The sequence below is a fragment of the Vanessa tameamea genome, chromosome 5, assembly GCF_037043105.1.
Source record: "Vanessa tameamea isolate UH-Manoa-2023 chromosome 5, ilVanTame1 primary haplotype, whole genome shotgun sequence".
NCBI lineage: Eukaryota > Metazoa > Arthropoda > Insecta > Lepidoptera > Nymphalidae > Vanessa > Vanessa tameamea.
The window spans coordinates 12,132,916-12,160,154 of NC_087313.1; the positions used below are offsets into that span (position 1 = coordinate 12,132,916).

Sequence of the window (27,239 nt, forward strand, 5' to 3'; positions counted from 1 at the left end):
GGGCACAGTTAAGTTTTAAAGTGTCTGGCGTTAGTAATTCATCGATTGCGTATTGGTGAAAGAAAACATCGCAAGAAATTCTGTATGGGTCGGATAACATTTTGTAAATGTATGTCCACGAGCTGGTTTCGAAGCAATAGGAGCAGCGTGGTGGATTACGATCAAAACCATCTCCTCGAGAGAAGTTTCAACCATGCCATAACCGTAGCACATTTACAGGTTAAGGTCTATATTGGCAAGTTTGTAAAAATGATACAAATACGAAAACACTTCGCTAAGTTAAGGTTCACCAATATTCCATGTCATGCCTCTAATTGACGGTGTGAGTTGTGATTTAACAGCAAAGATTACCCTTATACCTATCTGCCTTCGGGAAAAAAATAGACGTCTAGTTAAACTTAAATTTATGCTCATTCGATAAGCTTCAGTTAAGAATAATGTTATCAACGAACATAATGCGAAAATATTTTATTTATGCTAAAAGTAATATATATAAATAATAAGTTTTTACAATGTATTGCTTGGTTGTCGTATCAGGGTTGGTTGGTACTAAACGATCTAAGGCGGCCAAGATATCTAAACTGTTTGTGACAAAACTTCTCTTAAAACACTTCGCTCCAGCAAATCAAATCAAAATCATTTATCCAATATAGAAGTATTACACCCACTTATTGATTGCTAAATTAAACTCTTCTACCGGTTCGGAAAACAAAATGCCCTGACCTGCGAAGAACCGATGAAAGAAACACAGCTGATTTTATTTTTTGACAATTTATGATTATTCACATATATTCAATATCACAAAGAAATAGCCAGCGAGAAAGCGTTCTTTGTAATTTTTTTTTAATTTGTCAAAAGAGGCATTGAACATTTTCTGGGATCCTGTTGTAAAACCATATGCATTGCCTCACAACAGAGTTACCTACTAACTTTATGCAGTCGAGTAACAGGAGTAACAAGTTTGCGTTCCTTGTACCAATGTTATGAGTATGACATCTTCTTATAAAATCATTAATATCTTTCCCATCAGCGTTATTTACATATATGTATATATAATAAAAATTCATAGAGTATAATATTTATTTATTTATTTATTTGTAGAACAGTAATATTCTCTTGACTCACAGCAATTGAGATTGGTCATACTGTTGATGCTAAAAATTCATTTCTTAATAAAAAACGAAAACGATCGCGTTTAGCAACAGTTCACATAAGAGCAATCAATTCTACTTGCATTCTCAGAATGATATTAGAGCTGGCCGTACCTTGCACACGAGGGAGGCTTAACAGCCCACCTACACTACACGTGTAAACGCAATACCTACGCTGTAAATAATACTATTTCTATAAAGAAACACCGGATTAGGAGATGCAAAGTGCCGACTTTTGAGTTGTAATAGGTTTATGCCTGATTTGGGTTTGGCATATTTAGGCAAAAACATCAGGATTAGAAGGCTTTTTAATGAAAAATACTCTTGTTATGATTTTAGATGGTTACTAGCAGCGTCCGCGGCTTCGTACGCGTTTGAATTTAACAAAAAAGTTATTGTTGTAGCCTCCTTCTTACATCAGCTATCTGCCAGTGAAAGTCCCGTCATATTCGTCCAGCAGTTCCAGAGATTAACCGGAACAAACAGACAGACAAACGTTTAAAAAAAATGGTTATTTTGGTGTATTCATACATATGCATTTAGAAAAGCGGTTATTTTAATATTACAAACAGACACTCCTATTGTATGTATAGATATAGAGCCTTAAAATATCAATATACAATGCACAAAATAAGCTATTGTGCGATACGACTTTAACAATCAACGTCCATTACATTGACCACATAAAACCTTTTTCTTGAGTGCCTTCTTGTTGGCACTTTGGCGCTGTACAAACTAATTCCATCGTATTAACGATGCGTGATTTCATATGCTCTGCTCAAATGTCAATGAAGACATGTAAACAATGAACCGAGGTGGACCAGTGGTTAGAACGCGTGCATCTTAACCGATGATTTCCGGTTCGAACTCAGGCAAGCACCACTGAATTTTCATGTGCTTAATTTGTGTGTTATAATTCATCTCGTGCTCGGCGGTGAAGGAAAACATCGTGAGGAAATCTGCATGTGTGTCTAATTTCTGAAACGAAATTCTGTGTTTTCCACCAACCCGCATTGGAGCAGCTTGGAATATGCTCCAAACCTTCTCCTCAAAAGGGAGAGGAGGCCTTAGCCCAGCAGTGGGAAATTTACAGGCTGTTAATGTATGTATGTATGTAAGTAAGGTTTGTTTATCTCTACTTCTTCTGCTTGGTTCTACAAAAGACTCAAAATGAAGTATCCTGTGTACCAATTTAAATTAAACGTTAAAAATAAAATTCAACAAAAATATTTTATTATAATTTTTTATTTATACGTTTTATTCTATTGTCTACATGTATTAAAGTTAATTGAAAGTTCCCATCCGTTTCATTATGACATAAGCCTTCGACAATCTTTTAACGGCCGTCATTAAACCCCTATCTTTGGCGTGCACAGATAAATAAGACACAACTTCATTGTTACGTAATAATTTTTCCAATAAAATGATATTCCTCATCATATTCTTTGACACTTTTCCAAGATGTATTAGTAGTCGAGCTGGCATGTAGTAGGCATAGGAATTAGATCTGACGCTCTTGTCCACAGCCTCATTGCAGCCTAGGTACGGTTCTCTGGTACATAAAGATCTCATGAGGTTTATTATCTGTGAAATATATATTGATTATACAATGTGATTATGTTTATAAATTAAAATAGAAGTCCCTATGTTGAATAATTAAGGTTGGCCTAATTAAAAAAAAAGGCAGATGTAGCAACAAAGCAAACGCAACGTGTATTTTTTATACATCAATAATAATTGATAAGATTACATTTGATGTATTAAAATAACGAGAAACAGCCACTTACGACTGAGAATTTGCATTCGCTTTTGTATTCGTTTTTATTGCGTCACTATAATATTCCAAATGCTCTCTAAGAGGAAAGCACTACCCAGAAAATGGCTTAAGATTAAAAAAATACCGAATGCTACATAATATTCAGTTAAATGGAGTCAGCATTTAGATTGGTAAAATTAATGTTTGCATGTATTCGCTTACGTATAAATTAAACTTCACTCTGACATAACTTAGACCGTAAGCTTAACGTTTGATACGAAGCATGAGAAACATTAACACTAACACAGGCCGTAAAGACTGTTTGTATGTCCGATAATCTGGTCTGAGTGGGACTTAGACTTGTAAAGGCCCAAGAACATTCGGTCCGTAAAAGCAAGCATGCTCCAACAAATTTTGGGCCGTCGTTGGAATACTAAACTCATTTAATATTAAACGTGAAATATTGTATTTAAATATATATATATATGTTTTTTTTAATTATTTTTTTTTCATTTTGTAACTTTTGTCCTATACAGGTAGGTCAGTCCCATTGTCCTTCTTTCTTTTGCATTTTATTCATTATTAATAGCCATTAAATTGAATTCCAGGAGCATCCTAGCAGATTCTGATAAACGATCTCATAGATGAATAAACACACATCGAACAAACAAGCTTTTAAATTAGTTAAGAGTAAGCTTCTCTCATTCTGGTTTTATATATTGTAGACAATAAAATTGACGTAAATATGATTTACATGATCCATCCTTTTTTTTAAATGTCAACTTACCGGTGTAATTTTTGCGCTTGCATCTTCCAATAATTCGTTGGTCATTTTAACTACGTGAGTGTAATTTGCTCTTCCGAAGTTATTGTAATCTTCAATTATACTAATTGGTTCGTAATATCTGGGGTCAATTGTAAAGGCTTGAACCAGGCCCCCTGCTATTGATGCGAGGCCTCCGAAAGCAATAGCCTCATCCGTAACATATGATGTTCCGCCATGCGGTCTGTAAGAAACAAGCATACTTAAATTGTGGTGACTGTCTGGTATTAAAAATAATGCAGGCAACCTAAAATAAAATAAAGGATAAGATACACCAAAGATTTTATATAACAATAACATTTATAAAGGTGTATAAACTTCGCCGAACGCCGTTATTGAAAATCATAGTTTCTAAGGTTCGTGGTACTTAATGACACTATCACAAAGATACTTTTTTGGGATTAGAATCACAAGGACAAGACGGGCTTTCTAAATACTTTAACTTTTTTTAGTAACGTCAAACCTATTTGAGAGGACCGTTTAGCCTGTTTCACTTTCAATTCGAAAGATCTTAAAAGACATTTTAGGATACGAGACTTGACAGAAATCATAATAGAAAACTTTTCCTATAATTCAAACGGCCTTTTATTCGTGCAAAACATTTGAATCCATAAATAAACTTATCGCTTCTAAGGAGATTTTTTTAAAATATATGTACGGTATTTATTATTGAAGTAAATATTCGTTTTATTACGTTGATGTATTTCGTCAATAACTAAAACTTGCACTTATTTAACCTATAAATATTTTAGAGACGTTTGGCCTTGAAAACTGTCATATAAATGTCAAAGCATCAATGGCGCAATGGTTTACGGGCCAGCTAGCGATGTGAAAAGTCGCAGCATCGATCCTGATCCCTTGGGCTATTGTCGTCCCCACTCCTAACACAAGTGATAAACTTAAAAGGAGGGGTTAATAGGAATATTAGTAAATTAATTTGGGGCATTGCTATTTTTTTTTTTAAAATAATATTTCTATGAGGCTCTAAAATATTAGTTATACATACTATGAGGTTCTACAGTATGTATGAGGCAATAAAATAAAATTTATTGTTAGAGAGCGAAGCCGCACGTGGTCGTAGGTAAGGGCTATGTAGTTTTAGATTTGCTTCATACCAAACTTCATCAAATCCGGTTTATTGGTTTAGCCGTAAAAGTGTAACAGACGGATAGACAGACAGAGTTACTTTCGCATTTAATCAGTACAGATTTAAACTGTGAAATGTTTAAATTTGTGAGTCAGTGTTAAAGTAGTGTTGAAAAGAGAAGAAATTTATGATAACAATAATTTGGTTATTAATAAAACTGTTTTTGATTACACCTAAGAAGTAAAACTTCTCACGCGTGTACACGCACTGTTTTCACAGTATAACGACTGTTGCGAATTTGAGTTAGAGAACACTGACATGTTTATAAATCTTCGATAGGGGCTTGGACTTGGTACTTACCATCAGGGCCCCACCTGCACACCTAACTAAATAAAAAAAAACATCACAAGGAGTAATTTACACCAATAAGATAATTTTGAAATAAACTGGTAAACCTTTAATGCTTTACCGGATTTGACCTAGAGGCTAGATAATAAAAAATTTAAGGTTATTTCAATAACATGCAAACTAAGATATATCGCAGTTTCGTAAAGTAAAATCAACACATTCGTTTTACTTACAAATGATTCTGTATATATTGTTTCGCTTGTGCAAAGGATTGATTAGCTTCCAAATATCGCGGGATATTGTGAGAATATACGAAGGTATGACTTCGAGCTTCCTGCGTGTACCGCACGAGCGAACACCACCACGCAGATTAGGATCAACATGACGTTTTTCTGAAATAATATTAATTGAGTACTATTCTGAGATGGTTACATATTATCTCAGCGATTTGAAACGCAACTGAGCAGTGCTCATGTTAGTGCGCAATCACATGTACCCTCTGCTCCAATGTTTGCTCAAACTAATGTACCCTGTAATATTTATATTTGCAGAACTTGGGTAGTCTCCGTTGTGAGAAAAACGGACAACAGTATACTACTTTTTAGAGAAAATATCATTGTATGATATTTATGGTTTCATTTTAATTGTATTTCTTCCGTCTTTGTGTAAATGAAATGAATTTTATTTGAATAAATTAAAATCATATTGAACTATACCTTTCCTGCTCGTAGTAGGATTTATTAGGTCCCTTTGTATAACTATAAACTTGCTCCAATTATTCTAATGTTTTCTGATATAGTATGTTTTTCTAATCACCTGAATTAAATGGTAGATTATCATATACTAGGATGTTTGTCAGACTTATATACCTTCCTTATTTATAGGACTTCCCCATTGTTATTGTTCTTGATTGGCTGCGATCGTTAGAGTCATTAATGTGTTGAGATACATCGTATTTTCTCTAAAAACGTGTCAGTTTGAAAAGTATTGAAATATAATTTATTTCACAAAAAAATGTGTGTTGCTTCTCTTGTCTTGTCTTGGTTTAAAGCTGCAATATTTAATTAAGATTCACCTAACAGAAAGCAACTAACCGTTCGAATCTATCTGACATCCCGCATGCTTTGCAGTGGCCCTTTAAAGATATTTGCATACAAATAATTTGAAGACACGCTTTCACGAAATTCACGCTTGGCTTGTTAAATAGTCTCAATTTAAACTGAAACTGCGTTGATGTGATTTTTATATACAAATATTATATAGTAAAACCTTTTCCATAACGCGTTACACATTCTGAAATAAGTTTTATGTATATTGGTTTAGTGAATTATTTCAGTTAGGAATTACAAAAACAGGTTAAGTCAGGTTAGGTCTCTTCATTCTCTATAGACTGATGGTACTATACCAGAAAGGTTAAATAAAAGCAGACCCGTCTTAAGCACAAAAAGTGCCCGGGTGCAAGCAACATACTTGGTCGTAGGGCTTTGTGCGAGCCTGTCTGGGTAGGTACCATCCACTCAACATATATTCTACCGCCAAATAGCAACACTTAGTAATGTTGTACTCCAGTTTGAAGGGTAAGTGAGCCAGTGTAACTACAGACACGAAGGACATAAAGTTTTAGTTCTCAAGGTTGCTACGCAATATTATAGTGCCCATATCTATGGGCGATGTTGACTGCTTACCTTAGTTGGCACATGTTTTTTTATTTTTTATTTTATTATTTTTCTGAATTAAGAGGTGCCTACGAGTAGTTCAAAGACTTATCAACAACAAACGCAAAATTTGAAATTCAATCAGATAAATGATTTAGGAAAGGATCGGGCACACATAAAGGAATGTTTTTTTATATGAATCGATAATCTTATCGATTAAACAATACACAATAGTTATTAGTCATTATTTCATATTAAATTATATAAGTTAAGGTAATGAATATGTGAAATTTTCGGTTTTGATGGTATATTAAGTTTTATTGACGTTATAAATATAATTTCTATGGTTTTACGCATTGAAATTATATGGTTACGCTAATATTTTCAATGCATTTTAGTTCCACTTAAATTTTAATTTAATTCAAGGATATCAAATAATTAGGCAATGTAAATAATATTTCTTAGCTTTTATATGTTCAACTGCCGGACGGGCTCTTCGTGTAATTCAGAGAACCTTAGAACTGAACATATTTGAATCGCTTTTTAGCATCTTTTGATATATCAATTTTATATTATACACTTTTAAATATGCGGCGGTTATGAAAATTACCTGGATTTTTTTTAGTAAAGTATAGTAGTGTTGCATATCGATAGTCCACTATCGATAGACTATTGATAGTCTATCGATAGTATGGTAACGGTCAATACTATCGATATCGATAGTATTGATCAATATTATATTGTCGATAGTACTATCGATATCCTGAATAGTTTTAGAGGTCAACTATCGATAGTCAAACTATCGCTAGTTCTGCAACGCTGACCATATATGTCATAAGTTACTTAAAAGCTTGAAAATGTCTCTCGCCTGGGTGAATTCCTCTTCTCCAAAGACAATCATTACCAACACGCTTCTTCAAATGCGTTCAGCCTTTTCCCTTGGTGAGATTTCATCGTCTTACTTAACTATAAATATAAAAAAACATCCTTGCATTATACGATCAGAGGATTCCGGAATCTGTTACGATTTATGCTTCGGCAATCGATTTAAAGTAATTTGTAATATTTATATGGTCAACATTTAAACGAATCATATATATTTTATCATTGTTTACAACTATTATTTTTTCAAATATTTTTAATAAGCATTTTTCAAGATTTTATTACATGGAGATTCTATTGCCTGGAATGTAGATTTAACTGAGAGGAACAGACATACCTATATTGATAGAGATCGATGTGACGAAAAAAAATGGTCGCCAGTAAGTAAGCATAATAAGGTTCTGTATAGGTGGTAGCTTAAATTTAATGTAATGTAAAACGAGTTCTTGAATATATTATTCCATTTCTGATAAATAGCCTGTCAACAAATGTAAATCATTTAGATTTTATGATATAATTTCAATTAGACTCAGGCGTATAAAATGCTGCTGGTTTTGCTGACAGCCTTGATAAGATAATATAGTGCCCTGTTAAAGTCTGGTCGAAGATAAACTGGTACGACTCGTGATTCGAATGGTCAATGGATTGATGTGCGTTCAGAGGCATATATTTCCGAAACTCGATAATATTTTTCTGCTCTGACATGCTAGTCATGATCTACAGTTAGACAGGCTAGGGATTGGATCAATGAGGCTGTCTAGTTTCTTTTTAATTGGTGTGCCTTTATTCTTTAATATCTTAGTATCACTGGTGAAAATACATCAAAGAGACGTAATTGCAAATGTGATAGTTTATGTTTAGTAATGAAAGTGTTTTAATAAAAAAAAAACCCGACTTCAATTGCATAAAGCAGCAATCGCAGTTGATTTTCTGGCATTTGTTGAAGCATCGATTACCAGTCTCCGAAACTCATCACCAGATATTTTGGAATTGGAAAAAACCTCTTTCGAACTAAAAAAGTGTTTTGAAGATAAGTCTATATATGACGGAGTTCTGCCCGAATATACAATTAAAAAAAATAAACATGCAAATTGAGAGCCTTTTTTAAAGTCGGTTAAAATAGTAGAATGTTATGGAGATTCACACTCTAACAATAAGCTGCTTTACTGCGAAGCGACGAACGAATAATTCTTTGTCTCAGGATTAGTTTTCTGTATTAAGCTTTTCAGCACTTTTGTAAGTATTAATATTGTGAGAAAAGAGTTGCTTGTCCAGATTTTATTCCGTTGAAATATTGATCCTATCCTATCTTACATTTTAATGGTTAATTATTAGCAAAACGTTCAAAGGAATTTACTTGGTGGTAGGGCTTTGTGCAAGCCCGCCTGGGTACTGCTTCCTCATCAGATATTCTACCGCCTAACAGCAATACCGGTTTGAAGGGGGAGTGAGGCACAAGGGAACAACGTCTTAGCACTCAAGGTTAGTAGCGCGTCAGTACTGTTAGAAATGGTTGATATTTCTTACAGTGCCATGTCTATGGGCAGTAGTGACCGCTTACTTTTTAGTAAGTTATTAAAGCTTTACCTATAAAAAAAAACAAAGAGAATTTCAGTCACACCTAAGGTTCAGGATCTCATTATGGTTATTGCAACACGAGCCATGGCAATTTTAAAATCTTTGGAACGCATGGGAATGGTCAATACGTTTTACGAAAACTTTAAAATAAAGGAATAAAAATTGATATTGAATGTATATTTTTATTTCAAATCAGGTTTTTGTATAACTAGAAGTCGCTCAAGAATCTTCTGTACGCCAATGCGCTTAATTTCATAACAACTTGTTGTACTAATGTCAAGAAAGAACTAAATTCTTTGGTTTCTACATTATGTATCAGGTATGGAATATCATTATCGTTTTCAATGATTGAGTTGATCGTCGCTTCGTTATCTCTTATCACAACTGAGAGATTGCCGAGGGATAAGAGTAGATTCGCGGGTGGTTCGTATATGAAAGGTGAATCTTTTACCCTCTTGTCGACTTCTGCGTTACATTTTTCTACGTTCATTGATCCACATATAGAGTTTATGAGATTGATTATCTGCAAACATTTAATGATTATTAATTCAAAATTCAGATGAAAATTTTATATGATTAGAAATTGTAAAATTACCTAACGTAAAATATATTTAAAATTAAATGTAATGCTACCTCCGAATCGAATTTAGATTCTACCGCGATAAAAGAACAAGAAATTACCATTTAAAATATATATATATATTACTAACAATTATACACTTTGGATTCGAAAAGTATTCGAAATAAGGTTTTAATCTTAAAGAAAACCCTGATATATCTTACCAAAGCAACCTTTTGTGTCGCGTCATGAATATGGCTTCGTGTTTGTTGAGACACGATGTCATACTTATTCCATAAATACGGAATGAATTGGTCAACCCTTTCTAAGCGGGTATATAAATATACAGAATCGTCTTGTAGTGTAATAAGGCCACTAATAACTCCTGTTAACATGGCGAAGGAAAGATGCGGTCTGTCGTCTACCTTATGGATGTCCATTTTACGGTTTGGTCTGTAAAATGATAATATTATGAAAATATTATTGGGTAGAAAATGCAAAGCGAGATAAAGGGGTATTTATTGAATCTCGGCCCCCTTTGGTTCTCCACCAGTACCAGAACTTCAAATCACTTACAATTTTTCGGAAACGAAGGTCTTGGCGTAAACAAAGGCCTCAGCTGATTGGACATAAGGTGGTGCATTTCCCACAACTGCTCCAACACATCCCAGGACCAAAATCGTATAGTAACCAATCATGATTCCTCCTAAGGGATTAAATCATTTATTCATAAACCATATACTAAAAAGGTAAAATCTAACCATACAACATATGTTAGGCTGACCCTGGCAATAGCTCGGATTAAGTACCAGGAAGAAGAAGATACAACATACGTTAGAACTGATGTGTGGTGGGGAATAAACCCCTACGAAAAGTAATGGGTATAAACATTTTAATTTATGACATTATATTTACATTAGATAGGTAATAATGAAAATGTCCATATAAAATGATCGAATTTGGTCCAAAATAAGTAACTAAAACATGAGAAACCTAGCATAGGATAAATCTAACCCTAACCCCGTAACAGCTACGGCACTGGTCGTATTGGAAATATCTGACCCAGGATGATTGGAACTAAGGATTCCTTACCACTTAGATCAGTTTTTATAATTACCGCTCAGTATTGCTAGGCTGTCAAAAAACTTGCTTAATATTACCCTCTAGATATTTTTGTTGGGTTTTATCAATCTAAAATACAGTATAAGCTAATATATCGGCTTTTAAGACCCCTCGAGCGAGTGGTTTCTTATGGTAAAGACGCTAATAACAAAAAAAAAAAAATCACTATTACGAAGTACTCCGATGGACAAAATAATTTCTTACAAACAGTCCTTACCGATTTCAGGTTAGCCCTGAAATGTGATTATAATAAAATTTAAACGTTTTTATATTAAAGTAATTAGATACGATAATTTGTTCTTAATTAAGCAAATATTGTCGTCATAAAAAGCTTGACGTTTGAATTAAATCAGTTAATTCGCTTATGATAATAACCGTAACTAGAATGATATGATAACATATATACTGACATAGCGTGAAAAAATAGCAGGTTGAAATGAAAACGGGCTGGTCATGTACATATGTCCGAGGAACGATTACATTCATTCGTGCCTTATTATTAAATAACATATTAATAAAGATCTTATTAAATTTTTCTCAATGATAAACGACGTCCAAAAATTTTTTATCCATTCACATCGGTGACTATCTGAAAATGGGCTATAATGTAAAAAATGGTAGTAAGGGCAGCCTCGAGCCACAGCTTAAAAGATTAATTGTAACTTTGCAGCTGGCTAGAGGAGGTCGGTTTAAAAGAAAGATTCGCCGTTCGGACGTCTTCAACTGAGGTTGTGTTGACTATTGCGATAAGATGTTACGACTCGATGAATTAAAACGAAACCTGGCTTGTGAACTGGTTGTAGTTATCTCTGACGCGTAGCATTTGGACTTTTTGCTTTGAATATGGACACTTGTTTTGGTTAAGGATTGGTTTTTGTTGTTATGGAATAGGTTTTTATGACTTGTTTTTGGTATATAAATACATGTATAGATATAAATTATTTTTTGGTTAATTTAGTTCGTTTTCGGCGATGGACGTAAACATCGAGTTGTTGTCCGACGCTTTTGTTGGCCGTAAACGGCCATATGGGGGCCTCGCTATTTTTGACTTCGACTCTGACACGGAGACATAGACTTAGACGAGGATAGCTGCTAAGAGCAAACTTGCTATTCGCGGCGAAACTGTGAAAGTACATAGTAGTGGCTAAGGGTGAGCTGAAGGCCAAGGCTAAAGAGGCCAGATAGGAAGCCTTTGAGCGATCGCTTCCTAATCGAGCGTTTCGTAAGGACGCTCCTCAGATTGTTTTGACCCATATACATTGATGATCCCACGAGATAGGCCGCGGAGGAACTTTGGGCACAGCTTTGCCGAAGCGTAGCCCTCATTTTAGAGGTGGCGCAAAAATCTTCCAATTTAAAAGGAAGATTTGTAAAGAGGCCTAGGCAGTCGGCGGCTGCACTACAGTGCTTTATAGACGCTATAGCGTCTCAGACAGAAGTCGAGGAGATGCGAAAGCTCCGCGCTGACAATGCCTGCCTCCGCAAAGAGGTGGTTAGCCTCCAGACCATGGTGAAGGCTCAACGCCACGAGTTCGCGGTGATGCGGACACAGGATGGTCAGGTGGAGAGGTTTAAGGACTCTATAATTTCATCGACCGGCGTTATGTTTAACGTCCGATTTGCGGAATTGGAGGAGTGCCTGCCGCCTATATTTGGCGGAAGTCGGCGCAGCAAATTGCTGCACTCTACACGCAGGCACTCTATTCGGCTCCACCGTCGAATTTCACACCCGCATCTAAGCCACCAGCTGCTTCGATGGCATCAAACACTGGCCCTTCAAGGGCCCTACCGCGCCTGAGATGTTTCCGCCATAGAAGGTCCAAGAGATATCCTGGTCTACTGTGGTTAAAAAAGAAAAGAAAGGAAAGCAGGTTCCCCTCCAGCTCTCACAACCGCTACGGTTGCAGTAGGTGCTTAATGGCACCTCAAGCAGCCGAGTCCAAGCTGGCCGTTCCTCGTACAGTTGCAGCGTTAACGTTGCAGCCGAAACGAGGGACTCTTTGCTTCAGGTATGGCGTCGATGGCCATATATCGGCTGTATGCACCGGGAAACTGCACTGTGCTGTGTGCGTAGACGCTGGCAAGCTCTCTGAGGTCGTGGGAGTGTAACTTCCTTAAGAAATATAAAGTGGTCGTGGCCAGACCACCACTAACGTCAGCCAGCGCCAAGTGGAGGAGGAAGCTGTAATATCAGCATGAGCGCAGATTTCAAGTTCCTTCAGACGAATGTCAACCACTATCATTGGGTAAGGGACTTGGTCGGCATCGTTGCGATCCTCACGAGAAGCGAAACGGGGCCCCGTGTACCTATCTCTCACTCACTGAGAGGGCTTGGGCTACGTAGTGGCCGATTGTGGGGAGTAGTTGCTGGTCGGAACGTACTTCTCGAGGTCTCGACACGGTCCGAGATGCAGAAACCAACAATGGTTTTCGGCGACAAATGCGAGGTCGCGTGACTGGGGCAAACCTGCCACGAATCCGCGGGGGAGGGCCGTACAAGTTTGGGTGTTATTCTCAAACCTCTTCCTTCTCAATTGAGGGCAGGTGCACACCTGCGTGCGTCAACAGGGAGTTTCCGTGGTAGACGTATCGTTTGCCATCCCGTTCGCGGTTCGCAGAGTATGGAATTGGAGTAGAACGCGGCCCGAAGCTCGTCAAAGCCTCTGTCACCCTAGGCCGCCTCCTACGCCGCATTGGTGGACCTTGGGCGAATCAGGGCTCTAGCCCAGCAAGCCCTGATCATCCGATGAGAGAAAGATCTGGGGTCACTCACAGCCTGGCGACAGTGGAGGCGGTACGTCCCAGCTTGAGTCGCTTGGTCAAGAGTCTGCATGGGATAGCGCGGTGGGAGGTCTCACTCTTCTGCCACGAGTGTAGTACTCCAATGGACACGTACCATATTGAGTTTGCCAAATAGGATCCTCAAAGGCATTCCCTGGCGGCAAATATGGGTGAAGACCTCTCGCTACCGAGCATCATCAACGCTATACTCGTTAGCGAGGCGTGCTGATTGGAAATGCACTCCTTCTGTGAAAGTGTCATCTCCCAGAAGGAGGCAGTGAAACGGGAGCCGGAGGAAGACACTGCTGCAGACCCAATCCGATCGAAGACCGAATAGGAGAAAAAAGTGCTACGCGCCTCTTCTCTCCCGCTTCAATAGGCGCAACAGAAACTCCCCGGTTACTGATAATCCACCTAGGATTCTCAGTAACTCGGGAATCCCCCGCATAAGCGGCCAACCGTCAGGGTGAAACGGTAGCAAGCGGAAGCGATCCCGTGGCGCCCGCCAAAAAGACAGAGAGTGCACCGCTGGATTTTGTGGGTATTCCGTCATACGATTCCGGTGAGTCCCACCTACCCCGCCCCACTTCTCGTGGTGGAAACGCATCATGCGTCTTCCAGAGAGCAAAAAAAATGGCAGATTAAAAATATCTGGGATGATTTTGGAATTTATGCTGCGTTTAATAATACTTCATCCAGAAATATTCAACAGGAGTATTCGTACTTAATCGGGCTTTAAAAAAGGGGTCACAAATTAATTATTAGTCCGGTCACGTCAAAGATAATAATATTAATTGTCGGCGTAACCATTTTCATGTACATATGAAGAACTGTCAGAGCTAGATATTTTATAATTTGTCTCAATTACCATGTGTTATTCAATATTATTTGGTCTATGAGTATACAAGATAGGTCGTCCTTTGGTGGCAGAACGTAGTAGGATTTATTGGTGTTGGAAATACCTAAGCAACGAGATATCGTTCAAATACCAGCATCTTCGTCATAACATGGCTGACGATGTTTAAATAGTGATGTCTATTCGCAATAAAGAATCGGATCATTCCCCTGATTAGTGTAAGTTATGGCCTTCTACGACAATTTTTTTTTTATTTGTTTTTTATTTCTTTAAAATCATTTCACTTAAAAATCTGGATTATATAGATAAAAATCTTAATAAATGAAGACGACAAAGACCCGGCCTCGCTCGGGTAAAATAAATAAAACTCTAATACGGTTTAAATTTACTTTTCATATAACGTATAACTTTTTCATAAACGTTGATCTATAATTTATTGTGGATAAGTTTCTATCGAGTCTACCGCATAGGCCAGTCAATAAAGCCCGTGAAGATCAAGTAATTAGCATCATTATGATTTTTTTATATGTGGTTTGGGACGTTTAAATAATAACAAATTAAAATTGTCAACCCTCTGGGGTGAACGCTAGGGGGTTGAGAGGGTGAAAAGCGTTTTTGTTTATAATAATAATAAAATAATAATAAAATGATCCAAAATTTATAAAACCCATAATGCGGCGGGTTTTTGAAGTTATATTGTTGTTATGTGCATTAAAAGTGAACTTAGAATCTAGGTGAAAAACTAGGTTTTTCGAGTCTACCACTATAATCATTGTCATATTTTAATGTATCATTGCATATGTGTAGGTATTTAATTGTTTAATTTTGAACAATATCCTTGCAATTTTTTATAAAGGTTAAGTTGTTTTTGGAAAAAAAAGCAATCGTTATTGATTTATTTTAATAGACTTTCATATCATCAGTTACAATTAAAAATGTAAATGTTTAAAAATTGAGAAAGTGACCTTAAATGTTGTTTACACCTTTAATGACGTATCATTTTGTATGTTACCCAACAGATATTAATTTTAAGTGCTTAGTGATATGTTGATGGTGTAACTTTTCCAATAAATAAATAAAAATAAATACATAAGGGATCTAAGTGTGCACCTTGGGTAACACCTGAAGTAATATACTTAAATATTGAAAATAATCTTTTTGTCGTTACAGCTTGGCTACGATTAATACATAGGAATCAAAGTATGGCAATAGGTTACCGTAAATAAATAAATAATATACTGTGATAAATTTGATCAAAAGCTTTGGTAAAATCAATGTACACGGTATAATTTTCATAACTTTAATCTATAGGTGAAGTTAGGTAATGATGTCCCTTGATCGATAATCTTTTTTTAATCAAAACATCTTGCTGTTCTATTAATATCAAGCTTATAGCTGTATTGACGTAAATTTATCAGCGCATGTTTCTTTTTAAACAGTAGCATGAAATTTATATGTAAAATAAATTAATAGGTGGAGATCTGGGAGGTACATGTTCAGGAAACATAATGTTCTCAACAGTGAAGTTCGTGCTTATGAATGAATAAATGATAGTTTCTGGAACAGCCAATAACAAATGATTTACAATTTAAAAAAATATTATTCTTATATTATAAACCATAAGTATTCCAATTTCAGGAACGCTTTTAGCAACTTTAAAACCATTAGAAATAATAGGTAACCAGTTTTTACGAATGCAATAAAATACATTTATTAAAATGCTTCATATAATATATTTATTCAAAATCATGTATGATTTATATCTACGAATCGATTAAAAATCTTCTATACGTCAGTTCGTTTAAGTCTGCGTGAACGATTTTAAGTAATTCTACGAAAGCAAGGAATGGTTTCGTTTCGACATTATGTATCAGGTATGGAATATCATTATCGTTTTCAATGATTGAGTTGATAGTCGATTCGTTATCTCTTATCACAACTGAAACTTTGCCCAGTGCTAAGAGGAGATCCGCAGATCGTTGGTAGATAAGAGGTGAATCATTTACTTTTGCCTCGACTTGTGCGTTACATTCTTCTACGTTCACTGATCCACATACAGTGTTTATGAGATTGACTATCTGTAAATATTTTATTAAATTAGTTTTTATGGCATCAATATGTTCCTTGATCTTCATTAAATAAATAGCGATCTCTATTGAATTCATCTATTAAATTAAAAAAGAATACAAATACGTAGTCGATATAAAAATAACGAAATAATCAAAATAAAAATGACCTTTGCCTACGCATTATCAAGATCAGCTCAGATTAGAAGATCAAATTAAAATCAAATTTTCTTAAATAAATAAATTCATATGTATCTTACCAGAGAAACTTTATGATTCGCATCGTTCAAAACGCTTTGTGCTTTTTGGGAAACGGCGCTATAAGCATGCCAAACTAATGGGACGTATTCCTCAACAACTTCCAAGGGTGTTTTTTTGTGACTTGTATCATTTTTTAATAACACGAGGCCACCAGTAACACCCGTTAGCATGGCGAATGAAAGGTGCGGTCTATCTGATGCCTTATGGATGTCCATTTTACGGATAGGTCTGAAAATTTAGTAAAATATTAATGGGTCATAGGCGGTATTTTTATCACTTTATTTAGCCTTAGTAAAATAAGCTCTGTAAGGCTCTAGCCAGCTCTGCCCTAGACCTTTATAGGGATAGAGAGATTGTCTTTCGGCTCCCCTCGTCCCTATTATATTAAGTCCGTTACAATCTTAAATTTCGATGAAGGTTCTCACGTTCTTTCCAATTCATGCACCCCTTAAGACCTGATGCTATTGCTTCAGGGCCAGCGCTACATAGGTCCAATAATAAGTAGTCAAATAATATTAGTCACTCACAATTTTTCGGAAACGAAGGTCTTGGCGTACATAAAGGCCTCAGATGATTGGACATAAGGTGGTGCATCTCCCACAACTGCACCGATGCATCCCAGGAACAAGATCGTATAGAAGCCAATCATGATTTTTTCTGTGGGATTGAGCGGTCATTAACTTAGTCTAACAGTATTTTATAATAATACAAAATTATTTAATTGGGACCAGACACTAAATAAAATAATAATTTAGGAAATAAATTTGTGAGCAATAGTAGATAATATTACAAATGATATTATTATAAGCAGTATAAACACAATCGAATCGTCTGAACTATTCTTAATGTCTCCTGATTGTGTGAATCCAGCAGTTCATGAACGTCATAACTAACCACTTCTAAATTGATCTGTCTACCAAGTTCGACAATGTATTCAATCACATTACCAATTTCATCAGGCCCTGGCACAGATTCTGGCTGAGTCTCAGTCGAGAAAAACGAAAACGAAATAGATTTGAAAATTCAAAAATCGCGTAACTACGAATTCGCGTATGTCGAGGTAGCGTAAGTCGGGGTAATTATTGTACTTAACTAAAATAATATGAAATAATTATTTCTTGTAAAAAAAATCTGCTGAATATACAATACAGAATCAACTAAATAATAATTTACCATTGAAGAACAAAATTAATAAAAATATGAGTTATATACATAGGTACGAATTTAGCGGTTTATATTAATTAACAACATTTATAGTATTTGTTAAAAATTAACAATAGTGCTATGATGTCCCCGTGACCGATTTCGGTCATAGTTGCCATTATCAAGGGAACCGGAACTGCGCAGGACATATTATAATGCACAAGTGCGCAAACAATTGTGCTCGGTCTACTTCCCCACCCTTGTAAGCTGACATGGAACATTCTGAAGAGTTCAAACGGAGTGTTCAGACCACCTGGTAGTGAGAATTTTTCATTTTATTATTTTATAATTTTACTGACCAGAACTTCAGAGAATGTGACCTTATAAGCTAGTCACTAAAGCAACGACACTGTCATAGCGTTAAACTGTATCACATATTAACATTTAACGGACATAGTAACACAATATATTGTTTGTTTTTTATATGAACATTAAAGTTTATTTTATACGATTTTATAATAAAATATTATAAACAAATATTTAAAAAAAAAAATCCTTACCGATTTCAGGTTAACCTGAAATTCGACTATAATAACTTTTAAAGTAAAATGTTACGTATTTATATTAGTATAATTAGATACGATAATTAGTTTCAAGTAAGGCAGGTGTTGTCAACCTAAATAACTTTAAGATTTTAAAATAATTCAAATTAGACTTTTTGAGGAAGTTTTTTTACATAATTTTCAAGGTAACTTTCTTTTAGAGAAACGAAAATTTATAAATCTTACAATAAATTTAGTTACAGTTTTTGTAATATGGATAATTAAAAAATATGCCAGCTAGACTCAGCGTGGGTCACTTGGGAATTAGGGCGTCACGGTAGCATGCGCAAGCGATCCCGTGGCGCCCGCCGAAAGACGGAGAGGGTACCGCTGGTTTTTTAGTGGGTAAACCCGGTGTACCTGGGCGCACTCGGCGTCCAGGGCTCCGGGGAGTCCCACACCCCCCCCCACCTTCCATCACGTGGGGGAAGCGCGTAACGCGTTTTTCCAGCAGATAAAAAAAAAAAGGGTCACTTGGGATAAAAGGAATGTTTGAAAATACAATGCATTATAATTTATCTTATTAAATATTAAAATTTAGGCACCACTGACGATTCAAAGATTGTATATTTGATTATTTGGTACACCGTTCGCCAGCACGGTGTAACTAAGTTTGTATAAAAAATTAAAGTGGGTACATCACCAAATTTCCAGCTACATGTGGATATTGATTATATCTAAGGGAACAGACATGCCATCCTTGGAGTTGCACCAGCAGCTATCTGGACACACTCAACCAGGAAACTGCAGCCGTCCACACTTAATATTTCAAATCCATGTGATGGGTAAAAAAAAACCTCCTGCAATACGAAATATACAGGTTCAATAATCAAGTAAATAACAAGAAATAAATACCTTTAACGAGGGATGTGAGCAGTTATTTACTTTCTGGAGGTTTGAAGTCCTGCTTACTTTAAATGACGATTTCAACTCCGGAGAATTATTCCAATGGGTCAAAAATCACTGTGAAACACTGATGAAATTAAACATGACTACGACTTTCTGAATTGCAAACCAACGCATTTAAGCAAAAACAAGAATTAAAGACTTACAATTTTTTAAGGTCGGTAGAAATATGTTGTATAAAGTTTATATCAAACTTCAAAACTCCATTATAAATATATTCTGAAAAGATATATGCTGTTAAAGCACTGAAGTAATAATCAATCACAAATTAAGAAACTCAACTATTTAGGTAACTCACCGATATATTCAATATATCGAATTTGAAGTTTGAATTCGGTGTTAAACCGAAAATGTAAAAATGCAAAAAGAACGAAATCGAAAGTTCTTGAAACTTTGAAAGATTGCGGGAGTGTGGTCAGCATCACCACCAAAATTAAATAGGAATTATATCCATATTTAAATCAAAGAAATAATTACGGAATAATTATTTTATTTAATAAAAGCCCATTATAAGGCAAAATAAATCTGTCATAATAAATTTCCGACATTTCCATACAAATACTAACCCTTTATTGGAGGACAGCTAATAAATTGATCTGAAACGATGCGAAATGACTTCTAGACAAATATAGCAAACGAATTAGATAATAAAATCCAATTGTACTAATTATTTCACTGCACTGATAAAATAAATGTAATTTATTTTATTATTTAAATTCAAAGAAAATGCCAAAATGATGTTTTGGGCTAGCAGTACCGATATATGGGAAGTGGGAAATGGGTCAACGGCACGGATTTTAGCGAATTGACACTCTTGTGACGTTTTAAAAAAGGTTAAAATTATAAAAATATTTTTTAATGTAACATACTTTATTTCTTTGAGTTTAGTGTGAGTTTAAAGTCTACTCTTAAGACTTAAGTCGGAAGTTACTTGATGATACAAAAATTTAAAAGGTTCAGTTAGCATAGTAATCAATGACTTCAATTATCTTAAAAATGGGGACATTTGAAATGCCTTAAATTCTCAGTCAGCGAAGTAGCGGCATTCTACTGAATACTTAATAGTTTTGTATACTATTGGAGTTGCGTGTTAAACTTATCCACTCTGCAATGGCCTCTTTGTCGTATGGGAAAATTATTATATACATACGAGCAGAAGAAGCCATTGCCCAGTGGAGGCATTATAAAATAGCGTAGTTGATAAGGTAGAAATGTTTATTTTCATCAAAACTACGCAAAATGTTTTTCGCCTCAGATTCAACTATACTTATTCCTTTTTATTTATAATATTATTTTCGGTAAATAATTCTCAATGATGGAACTAATGAAGCTCCGTAATTCGTCAGTTATCGTGAAATTATATATTTTTTTGATTTGTGGATACTTTGCGATAGCCACTGATACACTGCTTTATCTTTTCTATGTATTTAACACAATTTAACGTTGATTTTTTTATATTTTTAAAATGGGTAGGCTATTTTTGTAAGTGTCTGCTAGAAATAGACAGGTGGGAGGTGTCTTCTTCTGGATGGTCTGCCATGAGTTTGGCGGGCGATAGACGCGATGCTCGGAAGAGAGAGGCGCTGAAAAGAGATTGTTTCCTTTTTGGCGTCGTCGCTATGCGATGCTTCTCCCCTTGCAGTGAGCGTCGCTCGTGCTAGGAGGGTCCTCAGTATTAGAGGCGTGCACGCACGTAAACGCATTTTTCCAGCAACCACAAAAAACGACGGGCCGGGCCGCTTATTCGAAAGCAACTTCATTCCAAACAGGTCAAACGTGACATCTATTTCGAATTACAATAACAAAATTTAAGTTTAAATAATGATATATAAAACCTTATTTTTTCCATTCAATATGGATATAATTTGTCCATAGACGAGCTGTCCTATTTAGTATTATTTATAATTGTTATATGAAAGTATTTTATTTGAATGTGCCTGCCTGCTAGACAGCATCCTAGAACATATTCTAGGATGCTGCATACCTTATAATATTATTAAGTATAATTCACTTGTTATGTGTTATTACTTCTCTATTGTAAAATATCAACAATTCCATGTTCCTTTGGTAATCTAATATGAACTCGCTTTGAAGATCATCAGCCACAGCTGTACACTGATAACAAAAGAACGAGCTTAGAGGCAGAGTGTCGGTTCATTTTGAACGTTTTAAAAGGTTCACGGATATATAATAATTACAGTTGGTTATTATTAGTAAGCTTAATAGATCACACTAATATAAATATTATACTAGTCGCCCGCGACTTCGCTCTCGTTTTAGGGGTTGGTCGTCAAGAGTTAAGCATGAGAAGTCTACATATTATGTCCTTCCTTGGAGTTCAAGCTTGCTTGATACGAAGTTTCATCAAATTCAGTTCAGTGATTTTGTTGTGAAAGAGCAACAGACAGAGTTACATCCGCATTTATAATATCAGTATAGATTAAAGGATTTACAAACAAATCAATTGACCATAAACTTGGTTTACTAATAACTAAACATTCAATAGTATCTACCGTCTCTTTTCATAAACAGATGACCTCTATGGTACCAAATAAGTCTATTGTCATATTAATTATATATATGTACCTATATAAGTTTTATATAAAATTAAAAAGCGAATCGATAATTAGAAGGTTAATTCGGTTACACAGATTTGTGTACATTTTTATTTGCCTCGTTACATATACATTTAAGCCGAATAGTTATATGTAATTGAGTTTTATTTTTCGTTCTTGAATTTTAGAGACAATTAATAACATCGCCAAGAATAATTCTTTTAAAATTTGACTTTTTACTGAATAGTCTTTTTGGGATGTAACTTTATAGCACTTTTAAAATAATATCCTTTTGTAAAATCATACCATTTCCGTTGTATCTGTTCTAAGGTTGCAGCTAAAGGCAGACGAAGCAATTTGTACCGCGCGACACATTGACAAGACCCGGAAATCAGCTCGCGTTCGAGGGTTGGTAGTCTGGCAAATACTCAATAGATGGCGCTAGTTGTAGTGTTAGTGAAATTGTAAGTAAAGCGATTTGTACGATTACGCATCTATCGTGTATAATATAAACGTGTTCTAGTGGTTTTGGAATATAATTTAAGGAATAATATTTGAGCTAAAACCTTGTAAATTACTTAAAATGTTTTACGGATGAATAAATTGAGGCAATATTTTAAGATGAAAAAAATTGTACCTATACCTGATTTAAGCGAGTGCTTTAACTTTATATTCTTAGCCTTTTTTTATTCGATTAAAAACTAATTCTTTAATTATCGATTTATAGGTTAGGGCCTAGGTTTCACGAAGAATTCGTTATATTTTATCCTTCTTTTTTTGTTTTTTAAAATATATCTATGTGTCTATTTCTTACATAATGTAATAATATTAAAAAATAACCATTTTGTCAGTATGCTTATTTAAAAATAAACCGATTCTTAAGGGATTTTTATTTTCTCATTTCGAATATTAAACCAATAATGACAGAAACAGAGATTAATGTTTAACTACACAGCCTCATTGCGATATTTATAAATAAAGTCGTAAGCCATTATATTTCAACTAAAAACTGTCATCCGACGACGACGTTTGATGTCACCTGTCAGAGGAAAGCGACGAAGGATTCAGAATACCCGTGACGAAACAACTTTACGTTTTCTTTATTTCTTTTTCTCCACACTCGTTTTTTTGTAATATTATTTATATTTCAATTGTAAATAAATTTTACTAAATAAATAAAGGGACGAAGTTTTTCTACGTACCTTTTCATCATTTCATACTTACGAGATGTAAAACATGGAAGACTTACGAAGTCGTTTTCTTGAAACAAAGTTTTATCTTGTAAACTACTTTTATTCCTGAACCTTTCAACTTTTATAATAAATTATTCAAAATATACCTAAGTACTAAATGTGGAAATAAGTATCAAAGAAGGTTAAACATTTTTTATTGCATTATTAAAATAATAAATACAATAAATAATACTTATAATACATATTGAGAATATGTATGTATACATGTTCAAAATATCAAAATATGGTATTCTGAAAGGTGCTGTGTGGTCGTGAATCCATTCCTGATTTTAATTTGTGTCCCGCAAAGGATTCATTTAGGACCTATTTTATTCAAAATATTCATTAATGATGCTTTTCGACATTCCTAATTTAACGTGTTTGCTTTTTTATATATTAATAGATTTTTCCTTTATATAAAATCTTTATTATTTTTATTATTGCCAATTTTATAATATGGCATATTACTATAACGTTTAAGCTGGATAGATTATTGTAATATATTATTAATGTGTTATCTTTAGGTGTATGTTTTGTTGGTGATTTAAAAAGTAAATAAATGAATATTATTTAAAAGTTTTTAACGAGCTTGAGGTGTCATCCATTTTTGTAAGATATTTCTTCTCACTTTCCTGCCATCTATGGGAGAGATTTCGTAAAAAGTACGGAAATGTGTTACGGGAAGCCGGCAAGCGTGCGATCACATTTGATCAATGAGCGCGTCCGGTACTAAGTTTAGTCAGATGGTACAAATCCATTTTCCGAGAGGATATAATCTTTTAAGTTCGCATATAACAAAGGTCCTTACAGTAGTATGATGTTAAACATTTTTTGCGACCACCGTAAGGTTCGCTCGTTTTTAGTTTTCTGCGTGCAACTATTCAATGAAGTAGCTCTTAAACGGTTATTTAATTAAGCATAATATATGAAACATAAAACACAATATATAAAACCAATGTAACTTTCTTATATCTTTGTTTCGATGCGAATTTTCGTATCCCAAAGCAAGAACATTTCATTAATGGTACTTATTGCAGGTGCAACTTTTTTTTTATTTAACATTAATATGACTTTGACGTTTGCATCAAGTCGTTATGGTAGAATAAGCTATAAATCTTTAGCTCAAACGGTATTCTATCTTTATTCATTGTTTACGTGTAAATCGATGTTCGAAAATTCACAACAGTGCGATTTTGTACGCATTTTCGGCGTATTAGTATATAGCGATTTTCCGAACTGCACCAGTTATATAGGTACTGGGGAATCGTCGAGAAATGAGCCAACTCAAATCTTAAAAGGTGGGAACGCCTGCCAGTGCTGCAGATGTTCATGGGCTTTTTTTTCACTTTTCTCCAGAAGAGCCTTCTGCTCATTTGTCCTTATGTAATAAAGTAAATAAATATTAAAATTATTTATTGAAATGGATTTATTAGTCGAATAAAAACGCAATAATTATTAAAGAATTTAGAGGAACCTACGAAACGTGATTGTTAAATGTTGTATCTATATAAATAAAGTTTTATTAATATAATAAAATGTTATGATTATTATAATTGTTTAAGTTTCATTAATGTTTTCGCGGAATGTTCGACATATTTCGGTAACGGGGCAACCTTTCGGCAAACCTTCCTAGATTTCTATTATCATGGTGATTTAATATTTACTTGGTCTTTGCATAAGTTCCACTGTGTAACCACTAACAACTAGTCATATATTATACCGACTAACAGTGTAATACTCAGTACAGATGTTCCAGTTTGAAAGGTAAGAAAGCCAGTGTACAGGTATGAGGGATATAACTTCTTATTTCGCAAGTTTGGTGACGCATCTTCGATGTCTATGGGCGGTGGTAACCATTTACTACTGGGTGTATTATCGGTTGAGCAATTTGCCCGTCCGCCTATCGAGGTTAAAAACAAAAACAAAAAGCTTATCGAAAGGTTAAAAAAATATCTATGCAAATAGTTCATACAAACACGCATACGTAAAACTAAAATTTGAAAGGCTTGGTCCATTTGATAATTTGCTTAAAATTTCAGATAAAATATAATAAGTAATCGATTCCAATTTCCACTTCCATAATACAAGTTCCGTTTGTCTTTGGCTTCATGTCTTATTGCTTTCTCTTCGACATTCAATTATTCAACAATGTTGTAATAATTTTTAGAATAGAATAATTTCGCAAATACATTTGGGGCTACCAAGCTAAAAGAAAAGGACTGGCGTTAATTTAATTTCATCTTCATTTCGCAGGATTTAATTTTTCATTGCTGGAGACAGACCTACTATGCTTCTCCTTTCCGTCCATCTAGTATATTCCTTAGGTGGTCAGCCCATTTGGTTTCCAGTGATCCTTTTCCGACGGCTTACTCCATAAAAAACAATCGGTTCTTCAAAGTTATTAGCATTAGCAGCCTGTAAATTTCCCACTGCTGGGCTAAAGGCCTCCTCTCCCTTTGAGGAGAAGGTTTGGAGCATATTCCACCATGCTGCTCCAATGCGGGTTGGCGGAATACACATGTGGCTGAATTTCGTTGAAATTAGACACATGCAGGTTTCCTCACGATGTTTTCCTTCACCGCCGAGCACGAGATGAATTATAAACACAAATTAAGCACATGAAAATTCAGTGGTGCCTGCCTGGGTTTGAACCCGAAATCATCGGTTAAGATGCACGCGTTCTAACCACTGGGCCATCTCGGCTCAAAGTTATGTCCATTGCCATTACCGGGTAGATACCGGATGTAGATAGGTAGATACCACCTTGTTGCTCTAGTGGCTAGGTGCCGTATATCCCAAGGTCCTTCGTTCAAAGCCCAAGTTGGGTCGATAATATGTTATTTGGTTCATTCGATCAAAAAATTCTCATTAGGAACTTGGAGTCTGGGAATTGGAAGTGTATACAATCGAATTTTGGTCCTGCGCCTGAATTCTTTGCGGTCGTATTATCGTATTAGATTTGCCGTTCCATTGCGTTATGAGAGTGATCGAATAGATATTGCACTTGTGTGCACTATGAGGCAGTTGGCTGGTCTCCCTTGATATTGGTCGCTGTGACCGAAATGATTCAGGACGATATCATCAGATATCAGAATTTAATGCACCATAAGCAGTTTCGTTTAAGAAATATTCGTGATACTAATATGAATTACAAATAAAACTAAAAAGCCTGAAAATTTAGTTGCCTGGGTTTGAACTTATAATCTTTTGTTAAGGTTTCAGCTTTGTTACTGCTGGGCCATGTTCTTACAGTAGCGTAACACTTCTCAACAAATTTAAATATGCAATATCTATTTACTCTGAAATTGAAAAATCTCTGTTAAAGGAAAAATTAAATTTAAAATGCATCATTCCTTTCCCCACTCAATACTGACCGTAATTTGTTCGTAGTGACATCCCACAGGATCGGGCGAGACGACTTTCCATTGAGTTTTTATGTATTCGAAATCAAAATTAATGTACATACTATAATTAGGTACTAAAGGTAGATTGAATACATCGAATTCGGTTTAATGGTTTATATAATAGTATAAATATACACGTTAAGTATTATATTGGTATAAGAAGATTAAAATTTTCGAGAAGGATAATGTTTAATGGAGTATTTGAATTCATTTATTGACAACCCACTGACGTCATTATACGAGGTATATGCCATATGTTGCGGGAAGTCTGTGGTTATTTTTAATTATAATATATTCGATAAATAAACTATTTTATGAGTATAATAATAATAATATGAATAATTATTTTTATTCAAGTTTATTCATCCAATGTGCATGAATTAGGGCAATAGAGATTCTATTAGAAATTGTATGTTGAAATTTAATGTTAGAAATAATTTGTTTAATAAATGTTAAATTATTATGACCAAGC

The 27,239-nt window shown here is 34.9% G+C and overlaps 1 protein-coding gene and 1 long non-coding RNA gene across 4 annotated transcripts; both read right to left on the reverse strand.

The window, feature by feature from the left end:
- Positions 1-2,376: 2,376 nt before the first annotated feature.
- LOC135194834 (uncharacterized) lies at positions 2,377-5,589 on the reverse strand. The gene is made up of 3 exons (XR_010310008.1): positions 5,399-5,589; positions 3,695-3,914; positions 2,377-2,735 (listed from the first exon to the last, which is right to left on the reverse strand). It is a non-coding gene; the product is annotated as an uncharacterized LOC135194834 (long non-coding RNA).
- Positions 5,590-9,442: 3,853 nt separating this feature from the next.
- On the reverse strand, positions 9,443-18,666 carry LOC135194838 (uncharacterized). 3 transcript variants are annotated; one of them, XM_064220956.1, is made up of 4 exons: positions 18,629-18,666; positions 17,453-17,582; positions 16,925-17,153; positions 9,443-9,803 (listed from the first exon to the last, which is right to left on the reverse strand). In XM_064220956.1, the coding sequence occupies exons 2-4, from the start codon at positions 17,572-17,574 to the stop codon at positions 9,489-9,491; spliced, it is 666 nt and encodes a 221-aa protein (XP_064077026.1). In that variant the 5' UTR covers positions 17,575-17,582; positions 18,629-18,666; the 3' UTR covers positions 9,443-9,488. The 3 variants fall into 3 exon arrangements, with proteins under 3 accessions (XP_064077026.1, XP_064077027.1, XP_064077025.1); XM_064220955.1 differs by lacking the exon at positions 9,443-9,803 and adding an exon at positions 16,308-16,676; XM_064220957.1 differs by lacking the exons at positions 16,925-17,153; positions 17,453-17,582; positions 18,629-18,666 and adding exons at positions 10,064-10,292; positions 10,416-10,568.
- Between the last annotated feature and the right edge of the window lie 8,573 nt (positions 18,667-27,239).